The sequence below is a fragment of the Coturnix japonica genome, chromosome 15 (assembly GCF_054131305.1).
Source record: "Coturnix japonica strain WE chromosome 15, WE-NBRP24, whole genome shotgun sequence".
Classification (NCBI taxonomy): Eukaryota; Metazoa; Chordata; class Aves; order Galliformes; family Phasianidae; genus Coturnix; species Coturnix japonica.
The window spans coordinates 539,318-561,914 of record NC_140677.1 but is presented as its reverse complement, the minus strand read 5'-3'; the positions used below and the strand labels follow the sequence as shown (position 1 = coordinate 561,914).

Below are 22,597 nucleotides of genomic sequence, written 5' to 3'. Positions count from 1 at the left end.
AAGGAACCTTGTGCAAGTGCTCTGTAACCCAGGCTGAACTGCTGCTGTGCCTCACAGCAATCTGCTAGGAGGCAAACACCAAGCAGCACCCACTGCAGCAGCACCTGTGCACCATTCCTTCAGAACAGACCACTGGAAGCCATGTTGTTCTGGCAAACATAACTCCTTGTACAGGTATAATAAAGAGTCTCGTCAACACACTGAGCATGAATGCAGGAAAGGATTTAGAAGTCCACTCCCACAGGCACCACCCTAACTTAGTTGTCCTGTCCCAGAGAAGGGAGCAAAGTATTCCCAGGGCCACTTCAACCCACTTATTGTTCCTGCAACAAGCCTACAGTCAGGATGGATGCAGGCTGGAGGAACACAGGAGCAGACACACGGCTCCATTTCTGCAACCAGATTTCTGGAGAGCCACACTATTAACACAGCTGATTTGCCCTCATTTTCTAAAGGAAATTAGTTACTCAACCAGTCATTGCCAAGAGCATCACAACTCACAGCACTAACCAGGGCTCCTCCTGGGCTGGTGCTGGCATCCTTGGTCCTCATAAAATCACCAGAAGATGAGCACAATTTTTTGTGTGTTAAGGAATATTTCTCTATAGGCATATGAATGTACAAAGCCTACAGAGAAACTGGGAGAAAACCACGGAGTACTCTGGGAATAGAAAATATTCTGTCTTCCAAAATCTACTATTAGTACAATATTTAAACATCCCTAGTTCTGAACACTGATATTCAACTACAACTAGCTAAAGAATTTTCACATTTATTTTATTCCATAAAAAGGTCAGGTTCATATCTCATTACACAGCTGTAGTCCACAGCTGGCAGGGATCTTACATAGCAGATTCTTACCATCTCTCCTATTTGGAGAAAGAAAAGTATTCTGCTGCTGCTTACAGGAAAGAATGACTTTTAGGAAGAAACAGCCAAGCTGAATTTGAGAAATCTCACTCTGCTTTGCCAAACTCATCCTTAAATAGATTCTGTATCAAGGCAAACAGTTTCACCAGAAAGGCTGATGGGGCAATAGTTACATAATGATAACTGGGAGCCACAGCAAATGATTTATATCCATGGAAAGGTTAATGTATCTTAGAAGTATCATTGTTCAGCAGTAACAAGCAGCAGAGTAAAGACAGAGCTCTGAGTGTTCAAAAGTAACTCTGTCAGCAAGAGGAACTTAGGAGAAACCAGAATGGGTGTAATATCCTGGGGCTGAGGGTTGGCCAACATTTGAAGAGGAAGACAACAGCAACAGAGTAATAATTTGAACAAAAAGGGCAGCTGGATAACAACAGGACAACCCAGCACACAGAGAAACCAGTTTCATTTATTTATTCAGATATTATGATATGACAGAATAATTTTTAAAATTTGAGAATGAAGAATTGAGAGAAAGGTGCAAGAAAATAAAAGTAGAAATTAAATTCAAAATTACAGCAAAGATGACAGCAGGAAAACTTAAGGGACAAAAAACCTGTTGTTTTTATTGGAAAGAACATCAATAGTTTTCAAGACAGTTCCTCCTCCAAAGTTCATGCTAAAAAGGATCTCCTGGAATTCTAGTAAAGCCCAAAAAACTTACAGCTATAGGGCTGCCCCTCAACTGGCCCAAATCCTGATACTGAAGGTTCTCTGTGTAGGAAAGTAAATGGAGCGTGGTTGAAAGAGCAAATTGAAAGTCAACAGGATGATCAGCATAGTAAGTAGCCCAGCTGGAAGACAAGGAAAAACTGCTCAGAGCATGTAATATAAGCCAAATCTCTGTTGAGGCTCTGCGCCTGAGACTTCAGAAAAGGGCAACAGCCCAAAGCCAGCTACATTTGTGCAAATGGCGCACAGAGGTAGGCAGCATGCCCCAAGGAACTGACTGAATTAATTCAAGAGCTTTGGATAAGGAGCCAAACAGAGATGGGAGGCACTGGGTGAAGAGAAACTGCCACTGCAATAGAAGCAGGGGATGCAGGGTACAACAAGAGAACTATTGCCCACTTTTTAAGCCAATTGTACTACAGGGCAAAACTAGCAGAGTAGGATAGCAAGAGGTTTTACTGATTTGTGTTTAATGACTTCCCTAAACCTTGTAACCTATTCCCAGCCAGAATCCAGATGTCAGCAAGGAACTCAGCTGAACAACGCAGATTCTGCTGCCCTTGCTTTCTCTTCTCACATCACAGATGCAGTAGGAATGCAGTCCGGTGGCTACACAGCCTCAGCCACAGGCATCTTGGATTAAAGTGGCTGTCAGTCCTGTTATGAGGCTTTGAGCACGTCAGTCTGTCCCTAATGTTTTCCTATATGCAAAACACGAGCCTTCCAGCAACCTGAAGGAGAGAGAGAACACTGAGGGTGATACCAGTGAAGGTATTTTTAGTGCCTTTTAAGTATTTTAAATAGAGAAAAATACTTAGATTCTTGTGAAAGTAATGAATACGACAGATCTCACTCCTGAATAACTCAGAATGCCAAGGCACTGAATTTTATGAACAATGAGCTGTGCACTTCTGTATGCCTACAGTAAGAATAACTGAAGTCAACTAACACATGAGCTATAAATCAAATTATTGATCAGTAGAGCCACAGCTTACACAGTGAATCACCTGTTACTGGTATGAGTAACAAACATCACAAACTCACTCCAGCACACCATTACCAAAACAGAAGAGATGCTAACTAAGTCTGTGTGTGGGTTACATCCATGGAGCAATATATTAAGATATTCAGGAACAAATATGGCATTACATCTGAGTCCACAGAAAACATGTGACAAGCAGTCCTTCTCCTTGGGTCCTCACAGGCCTAAACCAGATGGACAGTCAACCCCTGGTTTGTTAAGGGCAACCAATGGCAAGGACCTCCCTGAGCTCTCACAGGAGAAACTAAAAGCTGTTCTCCTCTGGAGAGGAAGTGTCAAGAATTAGCACATTAACAGCGTTCATTTCAGGGGATTCATCAGAAGATGCTTCAGCACATCCCAACATATTCACTGCTTCTGCACTCATCAATTTTTCAAATGCTTCTGCTGCACAAGGGTAACATGGCCACAGACCCACCAGAAGGTTTATCAGCACCATGCTCTTCTCAGATACACAGCCTGATGAAACTGCTCAGCAAAGCTCACGCAGTTTTCTGTTCCTCAAAGAACAAAAATTAATTCTTTACATAAGAGAATCTGTGTAACCCAAATGCAATTTTAACAGACACCAAACACCCCCAACAAGTGATAGATACCTTTTGCTCCTTCCAGTTAATTAGAAAACATCTTCCTGAACACACACATGCTGGAGTCATGTTCAGCACGACCCCTGCACACTCTCCAAATGACTGCTGTCCTGAAAGCAGTACTGCTCATTGGCTGCTGCTTATGTGAAGACAACGGCTGTTCCACAAGTTTAGAACTTTACAGTAAGGACATTACACATGAAAGTAAAATACATTAAAAGTCACAGAGCAGGGCATTTTTCTCATTTACAAGGAAGCTGCATTGGCTCAAAGCAGCAACTTTTTCAGGAACGTTTCCACTGCTTTGCAGCATTACCAGTTGGTACCGGAATCTCTTCCACCACTTGGAATGTTCCAGTCATTGAGCTCCGGCAATGTCTTAAAGCTACAAAGCAGAGGTCAGGACTCCTCCAAAAATAAGAACTGTGCAGAAGTGCTAGTGCACTTACATCTGATTTTTGCATATGCTACGCACTTCACACACACACAAAAAACCAACAAAGCAAATATTGCAGTCTACAGCCTGCAGCTTGTACAGCTACTAGAGGATTTCCAAGAGCACACTGCTACTTCCAGAGCTAGCACTCCGTAATGATCAGACCGTATGGCAATGGCACTGCTTCTGTTGTCCAGTAGTTCATTGCTCTTCCTTCTAGAAAAAGCCTAGCTTTCTTTAAAGCATCCCCATGAAACTTCACTGCATAAAACTTACAGGTTTAAGTTACCATAACAAGTGAGTGGTTTATGTACATACCCTTAGAATGCTACTACATTATACTGCATTACTACTACTTCCCTAGTTTTCAGATAAAAAAACCACAAAGGTCACGCAGCTGCCTTAAGGTTACATAAGACCTTTGGAGCAGAGCATCAAACCAGCTTTACCCTTAAGATTACCACATCTACATCATCTCTCACTGCTGCCACCTTCCAATTTGTTTACAAGCACGTAGCATTTAGTATTTACCTGGAGCCTACCACAGCCACTGCAAGGCTATTTTCCACTGGATTTAGTAAAATCAATGTCTTGAGAAAGTTAAATCAAGGTTAAAGAAAGACTTAACTAGAGTATTCTGTTTTCCCAGTGTTCCCAACTATATACATCAGTCACACACAAAAAAGAAAAAAATAAGAGTATATAAAATGTGTAGAGATTTAAAAGCTCAGAAACAACACTGAAAATACAGCCTGCAGGTTTTTTGCAAGCAAAAAAAAAAGATCTTTACGGATCTGGGCATATGTAAAGATTCTTTAAAAGCCAACCTGTTTCACAAGAAAACCTGCCTCATAGCAAGTATTTCTTCAGAGCAAAGACTAAAAATTAGCAGCTTCACATTGTGCCCACCACAGCGTGCAGCAGAAGGCTGCAGTTCACAGCTGTGGAGTTGGCCAAGATGAGGCTGAGAGCTGACACTTCCACCTTCACTTAGCAATGTTTCAGGAAATCCACATCCTTCCTTCAAAAACAGATGTAAATAAATGCCAAAATGCAGCACTTTCTTGCAAATGTCTCTGCTTGCTGCTAAACAACAGAAAAGTTACAATCAATGTTCCGCAAGTAGCTCAGCTGCATGTTCTGAACTCCGTGCTTGATGGGAGGGCAGGCAGGGATGTGAGGCTGGGCTTCCACAGCACCACTAGTACAACAGAGAGCAACTTAAAGAACCCACCGCTTCTTCTGCCTCCTGCAGCTATTTCCCAGCCCCATGCTGACATCCCACCACTACACTCGCTGTATGGACAGCTGTCTACAGTGCTGTGATGTAAACCAAAACAAGAACATTAATTCAAATCTGGGTAACACTCGGCTGGGGGAAAACTGACCACATTGCTGGCTGTAACGAAGGGAAGCAGTGCAGAAACACATCATGATTACTCCTAAGTAGCATTACAAAAAGACTTATATTTGCAGTTAAAGCCAGAGCAGGTGGAGACATGGGATCATCAACTTCACCAAGGACTCACCAGAATTTCTTTTCTGCTATTCAAATACTGCATTTTGTAAACAAAGAAACTATTATTCTCTTCTTTGAGAAAGAGTAAAGAAATACTAAGAAAATACTTAAAGTGGTGGGTTTTCCAAAAATAAAGGAGCTTGGGATATGGAAACAAAGAACAAATAAACCAGATTACTAAAGAGAGGAACTGGCTAATACCAGTCATTTTTTTCCATTAGATATCTGCACATACTCACAATCTGAAAACAGAGATTAAAAGAACAGTGAGGATCTGCATATTAAAAAACATATTAATGAAATAGCCCACAAGCAACAACATCTTAACTCAGCATTCCAGCAAGGAAGAGACAAGGAGGACAGCGATGCGAGGTGCACAGCCCGGCCAGAGGAGCACTCAGCTCTGGTGGAACCCCCAGATAAGCTGAAGAACAGGAGGTAAAGCACAAAGCTTTAGGAAAATGCATAAAAAAAGAGAGAAAACTGCAGTTTGCACTGATATTCTGCTCTCTTCTCAACTCAGAAATGGTGAGAGCTCCAAATTAAGGACCATGACAATAAAAATCTGCTACAGTAACATACTCTTGTAAATATATGTTTCATTTAAAGTTCAGTTTTAAGCACCACTTGTCAAAACATGCCACAGTTCAGCACCCAAAGGAACTGCTTTAAGCTGTTTTAATCACTTTTCAATGTTGCAGGGACACATAGTGGTAAAGAAAAGTTCAAGTTTCACTGTGGCAGAGGCAACTGTTGCATTGGTGAGGTTGAGACCATCTATGTCCGGAATTTCCAACACTGAAGCACACCTGAGAGCCTCCCAACAAATAACAAATTACATACAGGAATGATTTGAAAAGGACTAATCCAGATTGTTTTAGCTTCCCTCTTGTCAAAAAGCCCATTCACTGGAACTGATTTCATTCCTTTAAGTATTTCCATCTGAGGCCAGCTACACTCCTATTATCCACTCCTGCCATTGTCACTATCTCAATAAGATGTTCCAGACTCTGGAAAAATACGTTAGTAGGCCATGCCAAGCATTTTGGCAATAACTCTCCAACACAGAAAGGAGGTGTGGTAGAGAAAGTTCAGAGATGCTCCTTCATCCTGCCAGGAGATGCTGCCACTATGTGTCAAAGCTGACTCAAATGTCAGGAACAAGTGAACCACAAAGAATGGAAAAACAGCTATTTTCATCCCACTTTCCAAGAGGAGATAAAAAGTTACACCACAGCTATTTTGGGCACTACAGACACTGAGTCAAAAGAACTGGTCAGAAAATGACAGCTCCTCCTTGCAGCTCCCAGCACATCCATCTGTGACAATGCAGAGGACAACATTTAACACCTCTAGTTTATAAACAAAACTTTATTACAGGCTTGGAGTTATAAAAGAGTTAATACACATTATATCAGTAGGCTTGTAAAGAAAGAGATCTACCAGTCACCCAGGCTACATGTGATTTTAACATGCGTCCTTATCTCCATGTTTAGGAAAGCATCACATTCACACTGACTTGTGGGAGACAATAGCTGACCTAATCTGGTGCAGACTGATTAGATATCCCCCCCAGCGACTCAAAACCAGTATTCCTCCTCTGATCTTTGAGCAGCAGGGACCTGAAAACTTCTGTTCTCTAACACCAGCAAGTCATTTGGTGCATCACAATCACAATGCTTTTCCCACTGAATCAGCTGCTTTTTTTATGTGAAAGTTTTTCACTGACATTTAGCACCAACTGAGTTAAAAAGCAGCAACTTTGCTATGTTTTAGCTTTTCTTTAAAGTCAGACTGGGTAGCATACAGTGCTTTATCACTCAAACCTCAGCACCTAGGTCATTAATGAAGAAGTTAAACAGGATTGAACACAGTGCCAGACCCTGGGGAACTCCACTAGCAACAGGCCTCCAGCTGGGCCTTCCTGCCACTGACCACAATTCTCACAAACAGAGCAGCAATGAGACACACAGACAACAAGTAGGACAGCAAACTAGCTCAACCACTTCCCATCCAACTCAGTATCCGCATATCTACTTTGTATCTCCTCAGTTTACCTATGGGAAAGTGAAGGTTGACCACTGAAAGCTCTACCGAAGTTGAAGCAATCAAATCCACCAAGTCAGTCATCTCTTTGTAGACAGCTATCAAGGTGGTTAGGCATAACACCTTATTCCAATCACCTCATTTTTTAAGATGCTTAGAAACTGTTTCTAGCACTATTCATTCGATTACCATCCCCAGAACAGAGGTGAGCTGACTGACCCACTCACGGTTCTCTTGATCCTCTTTTTTTTTTTTTTTTTTTTTTCCATAAGATTCCTTCTGGAACACGGGTGGAACTTGCTTTCCTTGAGTCCTTAGGGACCCTCCTGGATCAGCACAGCCTTCCCAGGACAACCAACAGTGGCTTTGCAATGGTATCAGCCACTTCTCTTACCACTCATGGGTGCATCTCAATAACTTGCTTATGTTTCCTAACCTGCTCCTCCTCTGCCAGTGAACAGTCCTTTCTGCTTTCAGCTTTCCCACCACAACCCTGCTGCTGGACCAGCTCAAGACTGAAACTAGAGGTTATCTCAACCCAAATCTCACACCACAGAGGATCACAATACCACACCCCCCAGAAAGGTTCTTTTTCATCAAGAATGCTTTCACTTCACTGAGTCGGTAAATCACTGTAGACCTGAATCAGTAGGTTCCACCATAACACTCTGAAACAGAAGCTGCTCCTTCTCCATTTGTCCAATCTTAACCATTACTCAGACTCACTGTAAGGTACTCTACCACTGTTCTTTTCTCGGGGACCAAACAATATTCATCACCACCACCACCCAACCACAATCAGTTCAGCTCTCTCCTACTGGTTGTGATTTACTAACATTAAGCCTCCTTGGGTCTGCAGTCTCAATTGGAAGGCTAACAGTCTTTCTGCTCCCCATTACCATACCCAGAGATTATAAAAAGCACATTTATTTGCTAACAGAATAATTACCATGGCAACTAACCTTCAGGAAAATCTCAGCCAACAGCTCCAGGATGAAAAACTGGGCCAACAAGGGATTGACTGAGGGAGCACAAGCAACTCTGAGAAATACTGAAATCTGCCAAATTTCTTTCTGAAGAAGTGTAGGTGTCTGCAGAATTCCCATCACAGCCCATCTCCTAAGTTGGACTAATGACACCATCACCCAGCTCTGTATCTCAGTGCCCTTTAACATTTTCTGAAGTCTTAGTTACCCTTCAGAACAGGATTAGAGCAACACAGAGCAACCAGTGTAAACTAATTCACCTTTCAGACTAGTATTACCAAATGAGAAGTAACATGCTTCAATTCTTGGCCCCCTAATAAAAGATGGTTTTCTCCTTATACATTTCCACTGTCCCTCTTCCTCCAACACATAACAGACATTGGCCACCTATAGCATGGAGGGAGCCCAAGATCCAATGACTTGTGTTCTGCCCAGACAGCACATTTTACAGCTCTTGTTCATTGTCGCTCTTGGGCACTTAGCAAAGGTTCATTCCCCAAACATATCTATTATTGATTTCAATAACAAACTTTGATTACCCATGTGTTATGAAATACAGAAGGTATACACACCTCAGCATTGCTCAGGCTTGCTCATCTCCTTGCATAGATATGCTCATAGCTGGAATCCAAATGTCTTCAATAAAGATCTAGAAATACTTTAGAAATATAAACTCCGTGAGAAAGAGGAAAGTCAAGGGAGGGCAGGACATCACATTTGTTGGCTCCTACATTTGCAGACAATTGCATTCAGTAGCGTGGGTCATCTTCACAGCAAGTCTTGGCAACAAAACTTCTTCATAAAGGATGAAGACCTGCCAGAATTAATAAGCACAGTAAGAAAAAAGCATTGACATCTGATCAGCAACAAAACATCACCGCAGATCCATCTCCTTCAGGAGGAAGAACCTACTCTGACATGAAGCAGTGGGTTTCCACCAGCTTCTGGTATTATCTCCTATTCAGAGTTGCTCACCCTAATAAAAGAGAAAAATCTTGGAGCACTTGGGTTAAGTCTGACCATAAGGGAGCACACAGCATAACATCACACTGCAGCTTAATAGAGGTCTCGGTGTTCTCTGCATATCTTCATGCAGGAACACGTCAGGAGTTAGAATGGTTGTTCTAATGGACGTTCTTTAAAAAAATGGTACCGAGATGCAATAAGAATCCATAATTCCCACTGTTTGCTATAGATAAAAGGAAATCCTCAGGCAGCGAATCCCGCCCCATCCGTGCCATTCCCACCACCCTGCTCAGCACATCCCACGCACAAATCCCACGCTGCCGACCAGGAGAGGAGGGCAGAGGCAGCAACACCCGCGGAGGGAAGGAGCGACAAAGCCACGGGTGTGCCCGGATTATGTGCTGCCTTTGGGAAACTTTCGGTTTGTTGTTGTTCATTTCCTTCGATCAGCACGGCGGCTGCAGGACACGACACGTGTCTTACCGCACACCGCGCACGTTCCCCCACGCACGGAGCGCTTCCCCGCATCGCGATACACCGCGCGCCAGCCCGAACCTCCCTGACCCTCCCCGACCCCCACAGCGCAGAGCAGCGCGGGACTCGGAGCGAAGGAGCGGAGCCGAGAGCTTCGTGCTGCCCCTCCGCTCCGTGCGCCTCCGCAGCGCTACGCCCCCACGCGCGGTCTCCGCTCGGCCCCGCGCCTTCGGCCGCCGACGCGCACGGCGAGGCCGGGAGCGACGCGCGACGCTCCGGGCGGGGGCCCCTCCGCTCCGCACCGCCCCCTCCAGCCGCGCCGCGGGCAGGAGCCGGGCAACGGCGGAGGGCGGCCCCGCGTCCGGAGGACCCGGCCAGCCGGGGGGCGGACGGCGACGCGTTAGGACGGCCGAGCCGAAGGAGTCCTCGGCGCCCGGCCCGGCCCGGCCCGGCCCGACCCGACCCGCGACCATCAGCCCCGCCGCGCTCGCGGCACCGCCCGCGGGTCACCCACCGCCGAGCGCGGCGCCACCGACGGCCGCTCCATCCCCACGCAGCGCCGCAACGTTCGCCCAGGCCGCGCGACGTCACCGCGCAGCGCCGCCGCCGTTGGAGGCGGAACCACCCGCACGCGTCGAACCCGCCCCACCGTGAGGACACGCCCCCGAGGTGCCGCGCGTGTCACGTGCTCCGTCACGCGCTTTTGGCGCGGCCCGATCCGATCCGATCCGATCCGATCTGCAGCGCTGCCCTGCCGGCCCGCATCTCCCTTCGGCTGCCCCGCATCTCCCTTCGGCTGCCCCGCATCTCCCTTCGGCTGCCCCGCCGTCAGCACCGATGCTGCCCGGTGTGATCCTGCTCTGCACGAGAAGCTGGAGCGCTCTCTTGTGAGCTGACGTAATAGCGATGGAAGGCACAACAGAAAGTGCCCTGATAAAACAGCCACTGCTTGGAGCAATTTGAGGAGGGTAAAATTTAAGCCTTGTTTTCCTCAGAAGTCAGTTATTGAAATGAGAATAATTTCCCTTTAAAATCTATGGAATCGTTTTAATTAAAATAGTTAAATCACAAAATGCAAGCAGGATTTTAGGGCCGAGAATCAACAGGCAGTAAAGTGCTTAATATCTCCAGTTGGATATTAGAGGGCCCGTAACACTCCAAATAGCTACAGCAGCTTAGAATGTCTTCACAGGGTACAACCCATCCAGTTTCAGCACACCAAGCACGCTCCCAGTTGAGATACATCAGAGCTATAATACATCTCCAGCTGGATATTAGGGGGTCTGTAAGTTGACCTTCTGGCTCCTGTGAATAAACTGTTGCAACTGTGCTCTTGTGCAAGAATACTAGAGAATCTTCAACGAAATTACAGCTTGTTACAACTTGAAAGGAGCATTTTACTCTCTAGACAATGGTGTAATGCAATAATACAAGGAAAAATTATCCACTTTCATTTGCAAAGCACTCTGTCCATTGTGAGTGCTCTAATCCAGCCTAGGAAGTTAATAAAACAAAAGCAATTAATACTTACAGTAATAAAAGTGCAACCTTTTCCATCTGGCATTTCCAAACAAGTAAGCTTCATGTCAGTGCTACAAACATATATGATCAACCCTGTCTGCAGATTAGATGCTGTACTAGAATGCTTCTTTGCTTCTGTCTTCAATGGAAAAGTTCTCCCTCAGGAATCCCAGACCCTGGAGGTTAGTGAGAGCCTCTGAGGAATGGAAGACTTCCCTTCAGTCAGGGAAGAGGTGGTCTGTGAGCGACTAAGCAACACCAGTGTTCATAAATCCATGGGGCCCGGAGGGGTGCATCCACAGGTGCTGAGGGAGCTGGCGGAGGTGATTGCTGAAATGCTCTCTATCATCTTTGAGAAGCCTTGTAGAATGGGGGAGGTGCCTGAAGACTGGAGGACAGCCAATGTCACTCTGGTCTTCAAAAAGGGCAAGAAGGAAGATCCGGGTAACTACAGACCAGTCAGCCTCACCTCTGTCCCTGGAAAGATGATGGAACAGCTTGTGCTGGATGCCATCTCCAGGCAATTGGAAGAAAAGGAGGTTATCAGGAGTAGTCAGTGTGGGTTCACCAAGGGGCGGTCGTGCTCGATTAACCTTGCGGCCTTCTATGATGTTGCCACTGACTGGGTGGATGGGGGGAAGGTGGTGGTTGTAGTCTACCTTGATTTCAGCAAGGCATTTGATACTGTCTCCCCTTATAATAAAGCTGAGGAAGCGTGGGATAGATGAGTGGACAGTGAGGGTGTCCTGGTAGACGACAGGTTGTCCGTGCGCCAGCAGTGTGTCCTCATTGCCAAAAAGACCAATGGCATTCTGGGGTGCATTAAAAAGAGCATGTCCAGCAGGTCAAGGGAGGTGATCCTCCCCCTCTACTCTGTCCTGCTAAGGCCTCATCTGGAGTACTGTGTCCAGTTCTGGGCTCCCCAGTACAAAAAAGACAGGGATCTCTTAGAAAGAGTCCAGCAGAGGTCTATAAATATCTGAGGTGTGGGGGGCATAGTGGTGAGGCCAGACTCTTTTCAGCAGTGTGTGGAGACAGGACAAGGGGAAATGGCCAGAAACTAAAGCATAGGAAGTTCTGCACAAATGTGCGCAACAACTTCTTTACGGTGAGGGTGACGGAGCACTGGAACAGGCTGCACAGGGAGTTGTGGAGTCTCCTTCTCTGAAGATATTCAAGACCTGCCTGAACGCTGAGCTGTGTGACCTGATGTAGGGAACCTGCTTTGGCAGGGGGTTGGACTGGATGAGCTCTGGAGGTCCCTTCCAACCCCTATGATTCTGTGATTCTGTAGAATACATGTTAGCTGAGGTTTTCTCAGACTGATGCTTGTGGAAGGACAGGAGATAACCAACTAAGAACCCAAGAAAGCCCGTGGAAACATTCAGTAAAGTATCTTTTTGGTTTCAGTAGAGTTAAAACCATAGATTAAGGGACTACTAGGCTAAAACCACTGTGGGCCACAGAATGAGAAGGACAGTTCACTTCTGCATGGTTATATTCATTTCCAGAGCATGAGGCATGAGAAAAATGAGTAGAAGAAGGAATCTTTTTCCTAATACGTGCACATATCCCCTTTTGTCAGCGCTGGTAGAACCCTGGCAAACTTTGTTAGACCACGACCTATACAGATAGTTTCCTGAATGGCTCAACTTCATTCTCTAGATAATGCCGTAATGCAGCAATATAATGACAAGCAATTGACTTCAATTTTCAAACAGTTTTGCCTCCTGTAAGGAAGCAGGACCTACACTAAAGTTCCTAAGCTGAAAGTAACATCACTAATAGCAATGATTAGAAATACAGATCCACTCTCGGAGGCTCTTCAAACAATGTAGCTGCTGCAAGTGAAGTCACCAGCAGTACTAACTTACTGATGCTGGAAGGGCAAACTTACAAACCATTGAGCAGTTAAGGAAAAAAAAAGTCCCTTTTCTGCCTCAAAAGATGTCTGGGGCCATCTCTAGATTCAGTATTTAGGGAAAGCAAAGGCCAGACTCCCACAGATACTGACAAGCAAATATAAACTAGAAATACGTGAGTGAGAAGTTCACAAGCCAAAGGCAAATATCCCAAGTCACTGTCACAAGTATTGCTGAGGCAGCATATGACAGGGTTGGCATATTTCAAGGAATGGGGAAAGAAGGGGAGCAGCAAAACACATCTGGAAGAAGGTAATGGTTCTAGAGTTTGTAGATACTATTAAGGGGACACTGATGAGAAAAGTTGACGTGATGGTTTAATAACAAGGAAGGGAAGCTCTGAAAGGATTAACACGCAGTCATAAAAAGCAATGAAGATGAACACAGAGCCTGGAATGTACTGCTCTTGCCCACTTCCAGGGAACATGTTCCCTACAGTCCTGGTAGCCAAAAGCCAAGGGGAGCCATGAAGTTGGAGCATTTTTTGTGCCCAGTTTTAGGTACTTAAGGACAAAAGAGAGAGTCCACTGAAGGGCCACAATGATGATTAAGGGACTGGAGCACCTGTCACATGAGCAAAGGCTAAGAGAGCCTTGTTGACGTAGATGGATCCACTATTTACTGAACTGCATGACAGCTGCCATTGGTGGGGGAGAGTGTTTCCTGTTTCCAGGGACGGGCAATTCAAAGCCCTGAAAACAGGGCCCAGTCCAGCACACCCTCAGCATCACAGCTCCCACAGGAACGTGGCAGGCCCAGAACACATCTGACTGTACCTCGCTGTGCATCCATACGTGTCCTTGCACTGCTAAGCACGTTGCTGATGGGCCCCAGAGCTCCTCAGAGAACCAGGATAAAGCGCCGGAGCCTTTTACTTCCCGTGGAGAGGCGCAGATGCTGCAGGATGAGCACAAGGGGGTGCCAGTACATTCTTTCAAACATCCTTTTTTTTTTACTTAATCCAGCAGTGCCACCTCCTGCTCCCGGCCCCTCGCTGCACGATGCCGTGTCGCAGAAGGAATGCGGTGATCTCCTGAAGTTTCAACGAACCAGAGCCCCTTCAGCATTTCAGACCCCGCAATTCGCCTTCACCACGGGCGGTAACGGCCCCGCAGCGCGCAGTGCGTGACCCACGGCCGCCTTCCGCTGCACGAGTCCGGGAGGCGTGCGGTGCTCGAAGCGGGATGAAATGTCCGCTCCGCCCGGTGCCCCGCAGAGCGCCCAGTGCCCAGGAACACGGAGACCAGAGTTGCTGGAAACAAAACAGCCACCACTCGCTGACAGAGCGCGACCAGCTGCATGGCACTGCCGACCTTAACCCCTCAGTAATGTGAAGAGTCGGTGGGAAATTCCCTGCAGTTCTGGAGTGATCAAACACAGCGCCTACAAGTACTGAAAATCCAGAGATTTCTTCCACCAAACATCTCTGCGTCACTTCTGGACAGACTCTTTCCAGGCAGAAGAGGATCTTCAGGGATGGCTCTGACATCCCAAGCCCTGCCAGGGAGGGATGTCTCTATCTCCTGTTAGCTGAGAGCTTCCATCTTCTGACTGCAATGTGGAACCTTTTTTTGACTGATAGAACACATTTGCACTGCAGACTTCAGGGAACAGACAGGTGACTCCACAGCTCTTTCTGGCATGACCAGATGCAGTGCAGACACACTTTTATTGTGCACCAGGTCTGCTATGAGGGCAAAAAGTAAAATGCATTCAGAAGAGCACTGCGCATACTGAGAACTTCCAGGAAGAGCAAACACTTAAATGGGGGCTGTCTGCAGCATCAGCAGCCCTTGCTATCGAAACAATATTGTTTTCCTGCCTCACACCTCTTGCACAGTTCACTTTACGGCTATGCATGAAGCTGGGTTTGCAGCCCTGAAGTGCAGACAGGGAAAGATATTAGTAAAAACAAGGTCTTCCTCAAACCAATTAATGCTAAAATGGATTCAGGAACCATGGAGGGATGCAGGTCAGTTGGGAACTCATAAAAAAACCTGTCTATTACTGATTCATGAACACATTTCTCCATCTCATTTTCCCACACAAAGTTCTTTGCAAACTTCAGCTGAAATACCTGCGAACTTTTTTCATCCTCTGAAATGCAGCTGCCACCAGGACACAGCTGAAGTGTGGAAGTAGTCACTGAATGCATCAGCCCACATGAGCTGGTTGGGAAACAGACTGTGTTTACAGTACAAACATGTATGGAGTACATAGAGTACATTCTCTTTGTCTGCAAAAGACTGGTAGGGCATGGGCTGTGCTTTGGCTGTGCCATGTGAGCTGGACATTCTTGATCTGTCCAGAAGAAAGAAAGAAAGGAAGAAAGGAAGAAAGGAAGAAAGGGAAAGAAAGGAAGAAAGGAAGAAAGGAAGAGAAAGAAGGAAGGAAGGAAGGAAGGAAGGAAGGAAGGAAGGAAGGAAGGAAGGAAGGAAGGAAGGAAGGAAGGAAGGAAGGAAGGAAGGAAGGAAGGAAGGAAGGAAGGAAGGAAGGAAGGAAGGAAGGAAGGAAGGAAGGAAGGAAGGAAGGAAGGAAGGAAGGAAGGAAGGAAGGAAGGAAGGAAGGAAGGAAGGAAGGAAGGAAGGAAGGAAGGAAGGAAGGAAGGAAGGAAGGAAGGAAACATTTGGGGTTTGAAATACTTGAATTGGGAATTATAATTACAGTCTACAGATGGGAATGAGGGAATGGAACTGTACCTTGTTGTACCTCAGTCTTCTATGTTCCCATGTAATGGCAGCAATATTTGCTCTTGTGAAAGATTAAATCCTTCCGTAAGGATTTTAGAGAAGCACAAACAGTTGTTCAAACAGCATAAAAAAGAACTGTTGGTTATGTTTCTAGGCTAAATAATGAAGCATTCATTATCCTCTTTTTCAAAGCTAGTCACCCATTGCAACGCTGCTCAGTTTAGAGCATCTGGGAACACCAAGGCTTAGAGCCCTTGAAAATTACTACTACAGACTGCTATGTGAAGGCTGTGTAGTATTACATCGTTGAATCCCAGTGCATTAACCTACATTTACCTTTAACATACTCAAAATATTTTAACACTGTGAAACTCAGCTTGCAGCAAACTTATGTCACATGAACAGAGGATGGTAACAACACAGTGTGTCCAATCCAATTCTCAACTCACAGGTCAAGTGTGAATTCAAATCCAGCATCTTGTGACACTGGAATGGGCTAATGGGGGATGAGAAGACCTAAACTGGCTGAAAGCAGGAATGCCATGGACAGAATAACTTGATGTAAAATAGGAAAGGTTTCTTTCTGAAGAGGTAAGAAAAGTTGCAGTCTTATAACAATCATGGAATGCAGGTGCTCAGAGGCCACTTTTGGTAAACAGGATTTGGAGAACAGAACTGAATCTGGAGAGATGAACCAAAACAACCAGGTTAAGTTGGCATGATTGACATGATTGGAACTGGCACAAGCATACAAGAAGAATCAGCTTGTGTCATGTCTTAGTATACTCCTTGTAGATCTGACTATGGCCATTGAACTCTGTCCCACGCATTGCTCATTAAATCTTTTTGTATTTAAGCACAAATGTGTATTTTACTTGCTGCATTACAATAAAAATTCTCCAACACTGATAAGTCATGTAACAAAGATCCACTTATAACTTTTTCCAAGTATGCCTCAAAATATAAGTGATTACAATTTCTGGATTGATTAACTACAAATCCACAGTGACTGCTCATCACTGAAACATCTGAGACACTCAGCCAAGGTCAAAACTAGAGTAGGATGCCAGGATAATTAATCAAAGCACAGTGCCTATAATAATTCAGAGATGTGAGTGGCAAAGTAGCAGAAAATAGTTTGTTGGGATTTGACTCCAGATACAGATATCTAACATCAGATGTCTGAAATACACTACAGTGTATAATCTAGATGTCTAAGTGCCTCTTGTACCTAGTGGCTATCTGGTTAGTTACGTCTATAGAATTATTTTTCTGACCAAATTACAAGTACTGAATCCACTGACGCACTGCGAGATGTGCTTCCTGGACATCTATTCCATTCCACAGCTCCTTTTTCATCTTCTTCAGATTTGGTGGGTGTACTAAAAACAGTCAAGCTTTCAGTGATAATGTACAAAATACACTATATTCATCTGCTTGATGAAACCTTCTGCATTCAAGGCTCATTTGAGTTCCCTTACCTAGTGCCTGCCCTGGTATTATTTCCTTGGCTACCTGTCCCATACAAAAAATTTAGCAGCATCCTTTAAATAAAGCCCAGTCTTGGTTCTGAGATGCAGAGTTTGCATTTATCTGTTTTCAGACATGTGTACCTCCCTTACCAAATGATATTGATCAGTTTAATTTACAGTGTTGCAACACTCATGCTGCATGTTTGGAAGATGAGAATTAAGCCATGACTTTTACTATAGTCATTCCATTATGTGGGAGACATGTACCCCAAAGTCCATCACATAGGCACTGCCTCAGAATCTGCTTCCCACCTCAGTGTTTGAATGCAAGTCCAGCAAAGCTAAACATGCAGCTGCCACCCTGAAGTAGGTGGAAGGGAGATCAACCCTGTGGGGCCAACCCAGCTGTGCTGTGTGGGGAGCAGTGAGTGAGTCAGACAGCAGTGAACTGAAAAGGAGACCTATCACTCTGTGATGGAAGCCTGTATTTGCCCTGCAGGACATGCAAGTAATGGGAAAAGGAACACAGTACAGAGAACACATGCACCAACTTCACATAGAAATATTAAAGAACATTTCCAGTACTACTGTAGTGACACTGTCTAGCTTTACTTAATTCAAAAGAAAATACGGGGAAGTTGGAGTGTGATACTGAGGGGGCATCTGACAAAGATTCAACAGCCTGAGTCCTGTAGTTATATCTAAGCCACAGGAAAGTAAGAGGTGCTGTCAGGTAAGCTCTCTGTTGTTATATGGCAAACTCTGTTGGTCTTTGACAGCTGGTTGACTCCTGCCTAATTTTTTCACTGTCCCTGCAAGAGCTGTGTGCAAACGGATACTGTCCATAGCAAGATGATCACCGAGGAGATGGCATTAGCAGTTCTTTTCAGAGGAGAAGAAACACAGGCCTCAGCCCTTATTGCTTCATTTCTCATAGAAATCAGCCAGAGCAGTGATCATAATGAGCATGCTTGCAGTCTGAGTGCTGGCTCTGCAGACAGGATTACTGGGCAAGAGCCTGCTTCCTGAAGTCTACCCTGAGTTCCTGGGTGGACCACAGCAGGTAGAATGCTGTCTATAATAAGGTGATGCTGATATCTTGTCTGCCATAGTCCAATCCACGTTAACAAGAAACATTAATAGATGCTTTGAAAGCAGCTCTGATTGCAGTGGAATCATATTTAAAACAACACTGTGCAGTGTTAGATCAAGTCTCACTGTTATTTCAAGCCTCTTAAGTTGAACTTCACTCTCCCCCCAGAGAATTACAGAAGCAGCTGGGGACAGCTGTGTTAAGGCAAAAGGGCAGACACCAAAAAACTGCAGGGCCTCTTTCTGAATGATGCCAAAATCCCATATGCTCTACACCAATGCAGACAGAAATTCCAGGGCACAGGCTTCTTATCCACTGGTGCATATATATGATCAGACAAAGTGTTGCCAGATCCATTTTCTACCAAACATCAATTCTCTCAGAGTAAAATCTTTTTCTAGCCTCCTCTTCCTTTCAGTTATGGATTAAAATCCAGTTTTCTTCTACATGGTGATAACTAGGAAGATGCATTTTTTTACTTATAGCAATTTTTGTGATTTTTTTTTCCTGTACTATCATTACAGACCTACACATTTATATTTCCAGGGCAGATGTAAATATTTCTTAGACTCCAAATGTGTAAATGCACCAAAAGGATTTAAGCTGATGGAAAGGATTAGCAGTTATCTATAAACTTTCACACAGACACAGTTATACAGATCTAACACTAATTTACAGCAAATGCCGTTGTTTTCTCTGTTATCACACCATGTTAGTATGAGAATAAATCAGGAAACCACAACCCTGACAAAATGAAGAAGCCTCAAACAAAACACACACCCTTGTTCTGCAACTTTAGAATTACTGAGCTTTGTGACTAACGAATATGGAACTAATGTCATCTATTAGAAAGACTCAGAATGAGGCTAGCACCGTTTAACACTCTGAGGTAAGTTAGTGAAAGTGCAGCACTCTGTTTTGCAAATGCAGCTTTAAGTCAGCCCTGCCACATGCAGCTCCTAGCTCTCCACCTCTTGGTGAGCAACTGGCCTCACTGTTCCTTGGCAGAGGGGAACACACAGATGCAGGCCACTGAAGACATTATTGATCCATTCGCTAGAATGAGATGTCCTAGAATGGTGATGATCAACCACAGGGCTTATTTGCTCAGGAACAAGGGATCGATACTCAATATGACAGCGTGGAAGCAATGATCCGGTGGTACGATAAGTTTTTCTCTTTATGACAATAAGTACTGAACAACTCCCAGTTCTTACATACTTCGAGAGAAAAAACACATTTACATTTTTTAGTGTAAGTAAACTTTAAAAGTAAGTAGGTCTGCCACCTTATTGAGGATGAATGCAGATGATGAAGTCTGTGAAGGACAGCAAGGGGACACAGCATACTCAGTTATGTTTCCCAGGGTTCAGTGCTTTTAGGCTTCACAAGAAAAATGCAAGGCCTGTGTATGCACAATAATTCAATTTACTGGCAAGAACCTCTGTGAGAATGAAACAGTATTCTTATAGGAAGCAACCAACTGTAAAGGGAGTACTTCATGAGAAATACTGGGAAGACAGAGAGCAATAATCATGAGGTTGCAAATTTTAATGACTAACTTGAGTTAAAACTGCCTATATAATGGCCATATCCTAAGAACTTTAACCCATTAGATCTTCTGTTCTAAATCCACATATGTAGCAAGAAATGTGAAAACACAGTGATAAAAGCCAAAAGAAGCAATAAAATCTGTACTTTCTATTTGTACTGGAGGTCATGAATTGTCTTTTAACAAAATATCACTCAGTCAATTTAATTGCCTTTTTTTTCCTATCAGCTCTTTATGCTGGTCTGATATCTTAGCACTGAACCTGTGTCCATGGATGTTAAACTGACTTTCTCTTATGTACCTGGTCAGATAGATATTCAGGACATAAAATATTTTTCTGGTGTTGTAATCAAGACTTGCCAGCAAAGAAATTTGTTCCACATGAAGGGCTGCTGAATCAATAGGTGGAAGGCTGAAAGGAAATGCAACTTACTGGGAATAAAGACACATTTTGCAGGAACAACGTGTTGTCATTAGGTATGATAATTGGGCAAATTGTAGTGTGATCTCAAAAGCCTCTGCTGATTGTATTCCTTTGAGTGCATTACCCAATTAGGGGGAAGGTGAATTAGATATGTCTTACTTCATTGTACTTCTGAAGTGGAGCGCAGGTGTGGGAGAACAAACAAGTTTACAGTCCTTGCTTTGCAAATCAATTCTTAATCACTCAAGTTCTTATTTCCATACTAGATTCAACTAGTTGACATTTATTGCAATTTGCAATTTGGCAGCTCCCCTTTTGTAGTTGAAATGAGTGGCAACGTTTTTTTAAAGCTTTTCATTCCCAATACTAGTGCTTTTGGTTTATTTCAAGTAAAAACAAGTAGTTATAATGAGATACCCAACCAAAGACTGGATTAAGCCCTGCTGAAAAGGTGAGCGACACAACAGAAGCAAGTAGCGTATAGCTCCATTTCACATCACTGCAATCTACTCTAGCGAGCACTGCTTCTTTTTGTTTTTTTCCCCCCAAAAATCTACACTCAGAATTTATTTCTACTATCCTCAAATTGCAAAAGCAATTTTATCAAAGCAAACAGAGTGCACAAAGAGAATTTAGATCTTCTCATAAAAGAAAGACTGCTAAAAAATGATTGCCCAACAGCCACTCAGATAATTGGCATGTTGTTTTCAAGTGTCTAATAAAATAAGCTCTGAGAGGGAGTTTATCAGCTCTTAAGAGGCAACTTTGAACAATCTAAGGGCAAAAGAAAGCACAGGCACTGCAGTCTGAAAACTGTCTCCTTCCAACATGAGTAACTGCTTTCTTGGTCACTGTATTGTTTGTGATGAGGAAGAAAGGCCAGGATATGAACTCCTTGCAGGTGCCATGACCCCCATCAAGAGGAGAACCAGAAAAGATGTTTTCTTCTGCCTGTAAACAACTATGGGGTGTCTGAGGTGAACTTCCAATGCTGCTGTTTTTTTTACTCTTCCCTTACCCAGTGATGGACTGCTCTGCAGCGTGGGATCCTCACTCAGAGCATCTGGCTTGAGGTACAAACCACAATTATTACTAGGGCTAACAGTATCATGAAAAAGTGCCCCAATATCCCATTTGTGGAGAAACTTATCTAAATTAAATGCTAATGAAACAATAATATTTACTACATGCTTCACTGCCTCTCTATAGTTAAATGTAATTGAGTTGTGTTCCAGTTCTACATGGAAGCATACCGTGAAGAACAGTCACAGAACAGACCCAGTGGTCCTGCAATTCTCTCTGGCAAGGAGTAATTAAATAAGCTTTTGGGATCTTTTTTTTCTAAATGAGTAGATAACAACAATCCCTACCCTTAAGAAAACAAGCAAAGAACAAAGCACAATTTGTTGCCATCCTAGAAATAACTTCACCATATAAACAGGTGTTAATACACTAGGATGAACACGGAGTAAAAATGTCAGTCTTAGTCCCGGGACTGTCTAAAGTTCCACGCCAAAGAGTCCTGACTCCTCTTGACTCACCTGATCACTATGCTGAACTGAATCCACTGGAGTCCAGCAGTTGCTACAACTTAGCCTAACAATTAGGACAGCAATCAAGTGTTTTAGCATTCTCATTGGTCTTTAGTCTCCCCTAAAGGGAGCTTCTAAAATGTGATAGACACCCTAAGGAAAAAGACTTCCCTAAGAGCACTCGTAGCAGTTTAAGGCTTGCCACCCAGCCAAACAACCCAATAAAACTACTGTCCCTGCTGTCTGCCTAGTAGCTAAAATAGGAAGGTGGAGTGTTCTTATTATCTAATCTCATCTGAGAAGTAGAGACACTTAATTTAAAGACATTTTGTTCAGTCAGAAACATCCAAATGTTCATTGATTGTTTTTCCTTAGCTGGATGTATGAGTCTCTAAAGCAGAAACTGCTAATTATTCGTGCTCTGTCCTTGTTGCCAGACAGGCTAGAGAATGTGTCAGTATTTCTGGAATAAAAACTGTGCTTGAACAAGACAAGCCTAAACTCTCACACTTCTGAGAACCACAACAATTGCCAGAGTCAAGATGAAGAAGTTCAACTGCAGTCGCTCTGCTTGCTTAGAAGCATATAAAAGAAAAAATCAATCCAGAAAAAAAATCTTTCTGCATTGACACTTCCCAGGAGCTGCACATTTGCAGGATTCCTGTGACAGTGTAAGATTTGATAATCAGAATTCAAAGTTATGAGGAAGTGGGAAGCAAAGATGCTTTGTGAC

The 22,597-nt window shown here is 44.1% G+C and overlaps 2 protein-coding genes across 15 annotated transcripts in view; one reads left to right on the top strand and one right to left on the bottom strand.

Annotated features, from left to right (window-relative positions):
• The window catches only part of TMCC1 (transmembrane and coiled-coil domain family 1), an 86,354-nt gene extending 76,107 nt beyond the window's left edge, over nt 1-10,247 (bottom strand). For 8 of the 14 annotated variants that reach the window (XM_085516693.1, XM_015874850.3, XM_015874858.3 and 5 more), the window contains exons 1-2: nt 10,173-10,247; nt 8,791-9,032 (exon numbers count right to left, since the gene is read on the bottom strand). The gene's annotated coding sequence lies outside the window, so the exon portion shown is untranslated. Of the gene's footprint in view, nt 1-8,790; nt 9,033-9,130; nt 9,924-10,172 lie in introns of those variants that run through there. The other 6 variants (XM_085516690.1, XM_015874853.3, XM_085516701.1 and 3 more) reach the window with 3 other exon arrangements.
• LOC107319764 (uncharacterized) lies at nt 3,581-15,303 on the top strand. Its single transcript, XM_085516628.1, has 5 exons — nt 3,581-3,819; nt 4,765-4,984; nt 5,888-5,947; nt 9,414-10,626; nt 14,067-15,303. Exons 1-4 carry the CDS (start codon nt 3,581-3,583, stop codon nt 10,509-10,511), a joined length of 1,617 nt encoding a protein of 538 aa, XP_085372754.1. The 3' UTR covers nt 10,512-10,626; nt 14,067-15,303.
• The last annotated feature ends 7,294 nt before the right edge of the window (nt 15,304-22,597 follow it).

What these genes read in the sequence shown, in the direction of transcription:
- LOC107319764 (XM_085516628.1), top strand. Translation starts at nt 3,581, where the DNA reads ATGTTCCAGTCATTGAGCTCCGGCAATGTCTTAAAGCTACAAAGCAGA. An exon ending in ACTTCCAGAGCTAGCACTCC is followed by an intron (nt 3,820 to 4,764) that starts GTAATGATCAGA and finishes GCTAAACAACAG; the next exon opens with AAAAGTTACAATCAATGTTC. An exon ending in CAGAGGCAACTGTTGCATTG is followed by an intron (nt 5,948 to 9,413) that starts GTGAGGTTGAGA and finishes TGTTTGCTATAG; the next exon opens with ATAAAAGGAAATCCTCAGGC.